This window comes from Cyprinus carpio, chromosome A17, assembly GCF_018340385.1.
Source record: "Cyprinus carpio isolate SPL01 chromosome A17, ASM1834038v1, whole genome shotgun sequence".
Classification (NCBI taxonomy): domain Eukaryota; kingdom Metazoa; phylum Chordata; class Actinopteri; order Cypriniformes; family Cyprinidae; genus Cyprinus; species Cyprinus carpio.
The window spans coordinates 25,359,060-25,370,769 of NC_056588.1; the positions used below are offsets into that span (position 1 = coordinate 25,359,060).

The 11,710-nt window shown below is 37.6% G+C and overlaps 1 protein-coding gene across 3 annotated transcripts; it reads left to right on the plus strand.

Annotated features, from left to right (window-relative positions):
* The first annotated feature begins 845 nt into the window (after positions 1 to 845).
* On the plus strand, positions 846 to 11,289 carry LOC109062394 (jun dimerization protein 2-like). 3 transcript variants are annotated; one of them, XM_042774513.1, is made up of 4 exons: positions 855 to 1,394; positions 7,936 to 8,153; positions 9,801 to 9,905; positions 10,405 to 11,289. In XM_042774513.1, exons 1-4 carry the CDS (start codon positions 1,133 to 1,135, stop codon positions 10,420 to 10,422), a joined length of 603 nt encoding a protein of 200 aa, XP_042630447.1. In that variant the 5' UTR covers positions 855 to 1,132; the 3' UTR covers positions 10,423 to 11,289. The 3 variants fall into 3 exon arrangements, with proteins under 3 accessions (XP_042630448.1, XP_042630447.1, XP_042630446.1); XM_042774512.1 differs by having other exon boundaries at positions 856 to 1,394; positions 10,391 to 11,289; XM_042774514.1 differs by lacking the exons at positions 9,801 to 9,905; positions 10,405 to 11,289 and adding an exon at positions 8,960 to 9,165 and having other exon boundaries at positions 846 to 1,394.
* Positions 11,290 to 11,710: the final 421 nt, after the last annotated feature.

Here is an 11,710-nt window from a genome sequence, read left to right on the forward strand (position 1 = left end):
TCAAGAAAATACTCTAGGAAATCACATTCTTTCAGGCTATGTCTGAAATGGATGCGCACTGTTCAGTTGAATGATAAGGTTTACCCTCGGTTTGTCTGTCTGTTTGATGTTCATGAAACTGTTTGTTACTATAGCATCACAAATGTTAGATATGGTAGATTTGGTCTGTGCAACTTAAGTTCTGTAAAACTGTTTCAGTGTTATTCAGTGTTTTCTTCTTTGCCCCACTTATGGCCATAAATATGGCAGATGGGCAAAAAAGCCACGTGAATGAAACAGATAAACTGATTGCCCTCTACCATGTTTTTGGACATATAGACCAAGGTAATGCCATGGTATTTTATGAAGTACTTAAAAGAAACCAATGTAAGCTATATCAAATGGTACAGGGGAATCACTAGACTCATTTTACAGTGAAATACCGATGTAGGCTCCCCCAGTAGAATATTAGGCTACTGATAAACACTTGACCATGCAGTTTCCCTGATGATAGTATTTCAGCTGTCATGTCCTGTGTGTGTTCTTTCAGCTGTTTAGCCACTTACTAGCGATGCCAGACCACAAATGAATCACTCTTGTGATCTAATCAGTCAAACCGGTTCATTCCCTGATAGCACACATAGGCTACATCATGGAGACGTCTGCATTTACATCTGCAAGACTTCTATAGGACGTTTCCTATCAGATGTCAAACAGACGTTTAGAAGATGTCTTTAAGATGTTTATGATTTAGAATGCACGTAAAACTGACATCTTAAAGATGTCTTTCAGATGACTGCAAACAGCAGATGCTTTCCAGATGAAGCGATGTGTATTGTGTTTGCAGACTCTCTGGGTTGGGATCGTTTGCAATCTTTTATAAGTCAGAAAGTGAAAGGAGCGTTTTATTTATTTGAATTCATAGTTGTAAACAAAACTTGCACATTTGTCAGGGATAAGCAGCTCTTTATTTGCTCGTGCATCTTGTGCATTGCAGGAAAAGGGTTTCTATCCATGTATGTATCCATAATAACAGAATCAAACTTTTATGGCGAAAGGTTAGGAATGCTCCTGTTACATATCAGTCACTACAGCACTGTACTGTTCAAGGAACTTGAACTCGAGGGAATGTAAAGCGCTGACGGTGAACGGAATGTTTGTTTTTTGGTTTCTAAGGGGTGGAGCGAGTCTGCTCCTCGCTTCTCCACTTCTCCACTTCTCCATGTGTGTTTTCCCTGCAGCTCATTCCTCATCCTCCCTGCTGACGTCTGACTTCCGCATTCCTCGCTCTTCCCGATCAGGGATCAGCTCGAGACTCGAGCTGATGCAACGATTCCCGCTCTTCAAGATCTACTCGCGACCTCCGGCTGACGTCACAAAGGGACTCCACTCGCTCACCTCGAGACCAAAGTCAGGTAAGAGCGCAACTTTGTCAACTTTTGCACGGCGTCAAGTCCGACCGCTGCATTTCTCCGTGGATGCGTCTCAAAGCGCGGAGAGCCGCCTAGACAGGGCGCATTTTTGCGCATCGCGGGCGTGCGCGCAGCAGCGTTTTTGGGCATCGTGCGCGCGTTCCGATTCAGAAGAGCTGCTGCGCGCCCGAGATGCGCAAAAAATGCTGTGTATGTAGGGGGCTCGCTAGGTTTTGAGACACAGCCCAAGCGCAATATAGTACATCGCAAAATAAGTAACGTGGGCGTTTCATATTTGAGTAACAGCAGTGTATTCCATTGCTATAGCTGCATAACGTAACTGCAACTCAGATACCTCTTTATTTCCAGATTTGACCCGGACATGTCCATCTTTAGTTGTAGCCTACATAGGGAATGTTCACTTCCTAAAATAGCGCGCTGATGATGATGATGATGATGGGACAGAAAGACTCGACACCGCTGTAAGCTGAAGTTCATGTTGCATAAGAGAAACTTCCGCTTTGAGATCATTGAGTCACTGCAGGGCGTGGTGCATATGCACGTTCATATTTGATTATCTGTACATTAATGTTTTACTCTATTGTCCGCTGTCACTGTGCATAGGCTCGAGAAATGCCTGTGTGGTAATGGCGCGTGAATACCGTGGACACGAACTTTTACAAATTCAAATATATGCAAAATAAGTGGTTAAAATATACAACAAGTAACAAAAGTGTGAGACCACTAAGTGAAATGCTATTTTGCATTGTTCTAGATTAAAATAAATAAATAAATAAAAATAACAGTTTGAGTGAAATGTTACATTTGTGTTTGAGAATGTGTCAGTTCAGTATTTATTGTGTCTCTCTTTTGCTTTGATGACAGCAGCACTTAAACTGACATGAACTAAACGAGTTCATCATGTTCCCCAGCATTGTTTGAGATTATCCGAAAAGCATCTTGGACCTTAAGGGAAGCAAGACTTCAAACATACTTAAATAATTTTATATTATTATTCTTTTTTAATATAAAATAGTTCTTATGATCAACTTTGTATATATTTCAATATCTGGTGTCTTTGTTTGCATTTGATATCAATTAAAGGGCCTGGGGTGATGCTTTCCCCTTGAGTGCACTGAGCATGTCCAGATCTACAGCTGGATATCCGTCATCTGAATGTGATATTGGTGTCTTATTTAAAACATGATCTAAAACTTCAGCGCTGCATACATTTACAACAAAGTTAAATGAACTGCGGTGCTCTTCGTAGGTAAACAATGCGCAGCAAGCATTTTCAGTTGTTCAGTAAAGGGTTTCAGTTCCACTCAAAAAACAGTGGGCGATCAAATCTGGAAGCAATGTGTGAAACTGCTTCTCATTGCATAACAGTGCTATTATAACTGCATGCATAATGCAATGAAATGACACTGACCTTTACGGCGCTGACGAATGGAGGAATGCTGCTTATAACACACAGCTCTAGCAGTGATCTGATCAACAGTAACTCCACACAGATTCATGTCACTGTGAACAAACTGGCCTTTAGAGTGAACTGTGACGCTCTCAGGCATATACACGTAAACCCTCACTCCTCAGCAGATGCTTTAGGGATTTCTGAGCTGGTTTTGGGGAGGAATGTTCAGATGCTGTGGAACAGATCAAATGCATTAAATGGAGCTTAAAGTACTACAGTAATGTAACTAAATGCATGATGAAATATTACAGAAACAACTATGAAAACACAGGCAGGCGTTTCAAGAATTCAGATCCTTTTGTTCATATACATTATTTTTAGTCTTGTTGTTAAAAGTACTTCACTTCGGCAAAATCCAGTTGTAAATGGTTGACTTGTGTTCTATGCATTGTACTGTAGAATCATTACATTACAATAATCACATTATTGGTTTTCTGGATCACTTATCTGAAATCTTTCAAGACACATTTCTTTAAAAACAATTTAAACTTCATTTGACGACTGGAAAAATTGGAACAAAAACTGGAAAAATAACTCTGATTTTATGTCTCAAAAAAGCTTCCATTGCTCCTTTCCTTGTCAGACTAAATGAACCTCACGAATGTTTGATTTGATGCTGTACAGAGGCAAAAGTATAGCACAACTCACATTATGCATATGACTTACAATCGATTCCAGTAAGAAGTAAATATGTTGTTATGCTAACAATATGATACTCCAGTAAGCATGTAAATGCACAGTACACACGGATTTTAGCAACACTTGTTACAACTAATGAAACTTGGATGCATTTATAGTCACCCGGACCTTTTATTAAACTCCAAGTTACTCTTTTATGTATAGTTTTGAAAGCTGAACATAATTTCTCTCTTTCTCCGGGTGTGTTGTTCAGCTGGGCTGTGTTGAATTTAACACATGCACAGTAGATTGATTATTGTATTCATTTTGCTTGTCGTCCATATTATATTTGGACAAACAACATAATCAGATCCCATCTGTGGCACTTCACATCATTTCTTTAGTGTGTTACACCGCATTCCTCCCTGGACCTTTGCAGAACTGCTTTCCACAATAATGGGGCAATCGATCAATTAGAGCGACACGTAATCTGTGATAATGGAGCAAAGTATTAAAATGAAATGTGTTAACGGTCACAGCGGAGAGAGTGTTAGCGAGGACGGCGCTCTCGGGCTGTGAATCACAGCTCTCTATAGGACTTTCCAGTGCAAATCTAAACAAAGAGAACAGTGTTGTATTCTGTTTCTTTTTCCAAATCCTTCATGCTGTCATTCCCTCAATACATACTTGTCTTGACTGGGTCGTATGAAGTGTTATTTGGAAGTGTGCTAAAAGTTTCAGAGATGGTGAATTTTATGGTGAAAATCGTTTTTCCATTGGGGCTTTTAGTGAGATGGCTTGTGTTTGCCGGTGTAGACTCACCTTGTACACCTTCTAAAAGCCCAGAGTATCCAACATGCTCATGAAACACGCTTGATCATGTGCTGATGTTTGAGTTTTGTTTACCTGTTTCTACGAGGCTGCTGAGGTGTTCTGGCTGCTATATCTGTAGTAATGCACTTTAATTATTATTATTTTACTGAAACCAAAAATAAAATGTTCATTTAGCCAAGAAACGAAACCTAGAGTTCATTTAATAATCAATTAATCAGTTTTTTTAATAAAAAAAAAAAAATGTAAATCTATCTATCTATCTATCTATCTATCTATCTATCTATCTATCTATATATATATATGTGCTGGAAAAAAAGCCTGAGGATGAATATATATATATATATATATATATATATATGCATCTTGATTTAAGGATGTATAGATATGTGTGCTGGAAAAAAAGCCTGAGGATGATACTCATTTTTTGCACCGAATGCAACATTTAATGCCACGTCTATAAAGAATTTCTGCATAAGACAAAAATTAATGCTTTTTATGATCAGCAGAAACCCTGCTGAAGACATGAGTGCACATAATACCAAACAGGACGGAACTGAGTAATTTTACAAAGAAAAGCAATGCTTAAAATTAGTTGTGTAATTGGTAATTGAATTAAAAAAATAAGTCCTCAGTGGACCTGAGCACTTCAGCAGCAAAAAGACAAGATCTGCAGTAGCCTTCATTAAACAGATTCCATTACAGGTAATGTTTTTATGTATTGTGCGCTATACGTTTAGTTTCATACAAACATTAAATACATTTTCAGCTGAATATTCTTGGCTGCTGTAATTTGTCCCTTCTTGAATGAAAAATTTTCACTCATTTTATCATCCGCCTGGCAAAATTCTCTTACAAAAGTAAAAGCAAACTCTTCTCCTCAACAAACCACATAATTTAAGGCATCAATCTGTGACACAAATGATGACCGACGAGCGACGTGCCCGTGTTAGTAGCTCACTTGGGCTTAGGGATTTGTTTAAATGACTAACTCTCAGTATGAGCAATGATAGCTTGCCTTAGCAAAGACTAATTAAACTTCCTCTGAGTCACAAGTGTTGTGTGTGCCGTGCAGCGGTTCACATATGGCAGTGATTGCTTGTGTTATCGTGAGGCCGGTTCTTAAGAAGAACATTCATGTAGTCGGTCACTTTCTGTCTGTGACGGTGCGTGACTTGAACAGGCTGTGCTCTCAAACATATTGTTTTGTGAAACTGCAAAATGCACACTGCATCTGAAAGGTTTTGATGTGAGGAACACTTGTGTAGGCCGATGACATTGTCCTGTTCCTCTGCGGCCACATTCCTCTCGGCTGACACGGAGAACAGTACGCAGATTTGGACGGAGGAAACATCGGCTGATCTTGGCTGACGCTCTCAGTTTGTGTCTCCACGGCTTAAAGGAGAATGTGTCTGGGTCTAGTTTTGTGAAAAAGAGTAGTTTCTCTTGCCAAGGATCTGTAAGTGCTCATATTCCGTACATTTGTCAGATGTGGAGAGAGATAAAAACAAAAAAAAAGTAGGCTATTGGTTAGTTCTTTATTATTGTCTGATAAAATCATGATGGATTTCAATGACAAAAGCCTGATGCTGCTTTGTTGGTATTTCAGCACAGGTGGTGTTGAGAGGGTGACTTTTATTCTAGCAAAGATAAGTCGTTAAATCCTGGATTTGTAAAATATCATCTACTTTGTGTTTCTTTCCTTTTGAAGTCTTATATTTTTGAAGATGATGTGTGCCAATTTTTCAGTCATGTTTTCCAGTTTCATACATTTTATAAGGAAGTGTTTTGTAGGGCTGGGCGATAAACTATATCGTATTAAGATAAAAATTAAAGTTGATAAGCTCTGATTAATCTAAGTCAGTCAGTGCATGTGTTTAAGTCTGCATGCTCTGTGTGTCTCTGTGTGAATGAATGGCGTGGATTCGTCTGATAAACAAACTTAAACACACGCGATGCTCGCAGTGTTTTCAGCGTCTGCGTCTCACTATATGAGGACACATGAACTTCATCTGCAGCGCTGCTCTGAGAATCACTTCAGCGGCTTTTACTTTGAGAAAAACTACCGTCAAACACACACTGAACCTGAAAGTAAAGCTGACAGAGCCGCCAAAAGTCTGGTTTAACTTGAAGAAATTATGACAGAAATATATTTTAAACACTTTGCAATAAGGTTCCATTAGTTAATGTTAGTTGATGCATCAACTTACATGAATAAACAATGAACAATACAACTTTATCATACAACCAAGGTATTTTTCTTTCATTTATACAGTTCTGTTGTACAGCATCTGAAAAAATGGAAAAAAGAATTTAGAGGAAAATAAAATGAAAATTTCACGTGGCCCTAAATTGAAAGGTATCTTATTTTGTGGAGTTTAATTGGGAACAAAGTTCAGTCTACATTTATTCTCAAGGTCTGACAAATATGTGGAAAGCATTTCCTTTCCTATTAATGGTAAATGAATATCGCAATAAATATTGATTTAGTATAATATGGAGAAAAAAAAAATATTGTGATGACACCAACACGTGAACAATGAGAGACGTCTCTCAGGAAACAGATTGCAAAGTATCTTGAAGGTGAATTGATTTTTACAAGATTTCATCACCAAAGTAACTAGCGCCACACAGCTTGGTAATCTTGGTAATAGATACAAGTAATTCAAATTAAATTTACTTACACAAATGGGACAAATTCTTCATGTAAAGCGAGGCGGTGTGCTGCCTATCAGTCGAAACGGGATACTATTGTAAAGCAATTTAGGGATGCTTGTAAAGTTTATTGTTAATTTGTACGGGATATACAGCTTGTCATTTGATCTCACAAAATAAATTTCTGTGAGCAATTAAAAAGGAGTTAAATTATTAAACAGGTGAGTATATTTAGGATTATTAGCAGAAATTCATTTAAATGCAATATGCGACTAAAATTATTAAACCCATTAATCGGTATTCAAAATAAACAGGCATGTATATATATATATATATATATATATATATATATATATATATATATATATAATATATATGGATATACTATATGGAATGCAATGGATGACTTTAGATAAAGTAGTTTAGAAACTAATTAGAGTTTCTGCCAAATGCACAAAGTTGCTTTCCAAAACCTTCACCTTCTCTGTTCCTCTCTGGTGGAATGAGCTTCCGACCTCCATCACAACTTTCAAGAATCAGCTGAAGACACACCTTCTCCACCAACATGAAACCACTCCTAACTCTAATCCAGAGCTCCAGCTTCTTTCCTCTCTTTGAATTTCTCTTCTGCTCCAGCTTGTTTCCTAATCTAGCTCTCTAATAAACGTGGCATTGGAAACTTTTGAATGAACGGATTCAAATCTATGATTCATTTGCATCGTCTTTTCAGACCACTTGGGATAAAAAGCGTCAGCTAAATACATAAATGAAATCAGTTCAAACTGTTTGAATGAACGGATTCAAATCTATGATTCATTTGCATCGTCTTTTCAGAAATGCAGTGGCATATTTAAAATAAAAATTTTATAGAATGCTGGTAAATATTGCTGTTTTATGTGTTATATGACAAAGACTGTTATTGCTTAAATGTTAATGTAAGATAAGTGCCTCTGCTCTTTTCTCCAGCTGTGGTCACGGGTGTTTGTGACATGATGCCGGGACAGATACCGGACCCCTCGGTGACTGCGGGCTCACTGCCCAGTCTGGGCCCTCTAGCGGGCCTTTCTGCCACCACACTGACTGAACACCTGAAGTACGCCGACCTCTGCAACCTTGGGGCCATGTTGTCCCCTTTACATCTACTGGGGAAGCTGGGCAAGCGGCCGCTCCCTATTAAAGCCGAGGTGAGCACCTTTCATCCTTTAGCTTGGGGAACAAATTTAGAGGGATCTGTAGGAAAAAGCACTGTTTTATTATTTGCTTGAGCTAGTACACATCAGTGTGAGCCAGTATGTGAAGCCTGTTTCATATATGCATCTAAATGATTCATCTGCGGAAAACCCAAACCCGATAGCGGAGCTGTAAACTGATTTAATCATCTGGATTCAATCAGGTGTATTAAAAAGAAAGTGCTGCTTGCGTGCTTCATTGTTGACTCCATTATTTGATATTGCTTTCCAAACGTCTGCAGCACATGCACTGTAAAAATTATTTTTCAATGTTGTAAACAAAGATTATTGAAGTATATTTTACAGTGTTTCTACTTAAAAAAAAGCTAATTTAACAGTTATTTGCCTTTACTTTGTAATTATTATAAAATTTCTGAATGAAGTGTCAAAGTAAATCTTACATCATATTTTTAGCATGCACATCTGGCACAATACTGTGCATACTTATCAAACTGCAATGACTCCATCTAGTGGCTAGAAGGGACTGTTCAAACAAAAGACTCTTGCTGCTCCCAATTCACCTATTTGTAGTACGCGCTTAAAGTATGTACTCCTTTTGTGAAGAAAAAGTGCACACTTTTGAGTGTGCATTAGAAAAGTAGGCAAGCTTTGGGACAAACTCTCATGTCATACAATTGCGTCTTTAACAAAGCGCTCTGTCGCACAGTTACACGCATCCTGTCACTGTAAACATATTAACTTCAATTATTATGATATTGAATATTGAATAAGTTATTACATTCTCTGCCTTTTTTATTTAGTTGCATGTTGGCTGCGAATAGCAACAGGTTCTCGTTTGAGAAAACAGTGGAGGGAGAACATTCATACTGACTGAACAGCTGTTACTGTCATAGGAATAGTTCAACCAAAATTGAGACTTTGCTGAAAATGCACTCAACCTGCAGGCCATCCAAGATGTAGATGAGTTTGTTTCTTCATCAGGTTTGTAGAAATGTAATGCATCAGTGTCTGGATACTCTGCAGTGAATGGGTGCCATCATAATGAGAGTCCAAACAGCTGATAAAAACATCATCCACAAGTAATCCACAGCATTCCAGAACATCAGTTCACATCTGGAGAAGCCAGAATTAAACAAACAAACAGAGAAATCTGTACAGATCAAGCACTGTTTACAGGCCAAAACAGTCCTAAAACAGCTCTAAACAAATATGTGGTGGATTTTGATGTGAGAGACGACAGATGATGCACTTTTTCACTGGAGGAAAAAATGCTTTAATGATGGACAAACATGCAGCTTTTGTCTTCTCAAGACATTAACTGATGGACTCAAGTTACTTGTGGATTATTGTGATGTCAGCAAAACCTACTGATATTTCAGTTAATTCTTGGATTTCACAATTTGATGGCAAACAGGAAGTTCATTCAATATACTCAATTGTTTTTTAAATTCACCAGCAGGGACAAATGTGCATTAGTGTTGTTCTTGGTTCCATAATTTTAACTCTTATTATATTATTTATTTTTATACTGCATGCAAGTTCCTTGAATTTAAAGGTAAATTGAGTTTAGTGTAAGTAATGTAGAGTAAACAGACCTATAAAAACCTTTGTTTTCTTATTTTGCTGTTGCCACTCATACAGAAAGATGAAGAGGAAGAGCGGAGGAAAAGAAGGCGGGAGAAAAACAAAGTGGCGGCAGCAAGATGTCGAAACAAAAAGAAAGAAAGAACAGAGTATCTACAAAGGGTAAGTCTTATGTAAAAGCCTCAGTCAGTGTTGGGGAAAGTTTCTTTAAAGTAATGCATTACAATATCGCATTACTTCATTAAAAGGTAACTAATTGTGTTACTTGTTATGGAAAGTAATGCATTACATTACTTTTGCTGTTACTTTTTGTCACCTGAGCTGGGCTTGCATATTTCTTTTTAATAACAAAAAGCCCAAAATGTTATGTCTATGACAGCTGTAAACGCTTAATTAATTAATAAGCCTCAGGCTAAAGGAAGTGCCTGTGTACATCACTCCCAATTTCTCTCAACACGGGACAGGATAGGTGTCAGTCAATAATTGGGAAAACAAAATAACTTGCATTACTTATTTTAAAAAAGTAAATCCGATTTTTTTCCTTTAAATGTAAAAGTAATGCATTACTTTGCTATCTGCACATGAAAAATAATCTTGAAAAAGTAATCTGATTACGTAACTTGCATTACCCCCAACACTGGCCTCAGTTTTGTATCAACAGATAGCACGAGTGTATTGATGTGCCTTCAACTCTTCCACTGAGAATCTGAGCGTCTAGAGATGATGAACTCGGAGCTGAAAGCACAGATCGAGGAGCTAAAGCACGAACGACAGCAGCTCATACTGATGCTCAATCGCCATCGGCCCACCTGCATCGTGAGTACAGACAGCATCAAGACGCCTGAGAAAGAGGCCAACCCTCTCCTGGAGCAGGTGGAGGCCAAATGAGAAGGAACCACACATTTCCATGTTACTGTTTACAGGTCAGCTCGTCTCCAGCTAGCTGAAGCACTTGGCTCGAAGCACTTGGACATTTTAGGGAAGAGAGAATAGTGGCTCTGACCTGCAAGGTTGGAGTTTTGAGGCTAAACGAAGCAAGAAGAAACACACACAGATGGCCTCATTACAAAACTTTTGTGGGATAGTTTTTTTCCTGTAAAAGTTTTTTTTTTTTTTGTGGTCATAAAGTGCCTTATTTTAGTCCATTTAGTTTTTTGGAAAGAATTGTGTATATGTTGTTCTGAATGGATGAAAACACTCATTGAATGGTTGGACATGCATGTTAACTGGATGATTCTTCATGGACTGTCTCAACATTTATTCACCATTTGCTGCCTTCAGTTGGGTTTTTTTTTTCTCTGACGCAGGCGTCATCTATGCACATATGTATGAACTGTTTACATCTTGCCAATTTATTATAGTTATGTAGTATATAAATATATATATGATTTTTATACTTCCTGTACATGGACTTATCACTAGATGTGATACATTTTATGCAACAATTTCATAACCTCTATTTCTGTGATTTATTCAATTTGTTGTATAGCTGTGAAAACTGTAAACAATTATTAAACAAATTATTTCCAAAGTTATTTTGCATTACTCAACAAAGCTCATTCTGATTCTGATTCTGGTTCATTCTGATTCAGATTTTTGGAGTTGGTCAAGATGGAGCCGTTTACTGTGCATGTTAAAATTTTCACATTCAGTTTAATTTTAATTTCACCTTTTTCTTGACATAGGGAGAGTAAATATATCAAATTAAACAACACAATCAGAAAAGGCAGCTAAGGATAGAATCAGAGCTGCTTGGTTTACAAAAACGTGCTTCAGATCTCTATTTCCCAACCATTTTGTTTGTTGTTCCACCATTAGCCCCATCAGCATGATTCCAATAAACAGTTTTCATATTAAATCATATTATACCTGATATTATTTATCAATACAATTTATATTAGTCACTTTAAAAAAAAAACAGACATATTATACCACACGTCATAAATACATGTTTATAAAATGAGCAC

Bases quoted from the DNA above. Each gene is read 5' to 3' on its own strand.
- LOC109062394 (XM_042774513.1), top strand. From the start codon at position 1,133: ATGTTTGTTTTTTGGTTTCTAAGGGGTGGAGCGAGTCTGCTCCTCGCT. The intron at 1,395-7,935 runs GTAAGAGCGCAA...TCTTTTCTCCAG, and splicing joins CACCTCGAGACCAAAGTCAG to CTGTGGTCACGGGTGTTTGT. The intron at 8,154-9,800 runs GTGAGCACCTTT...CCACTCATACAG, and splicing joins CGCTCCCTATTAAAGCCGAG to AAAGATGAAGAGGAAGAGCG.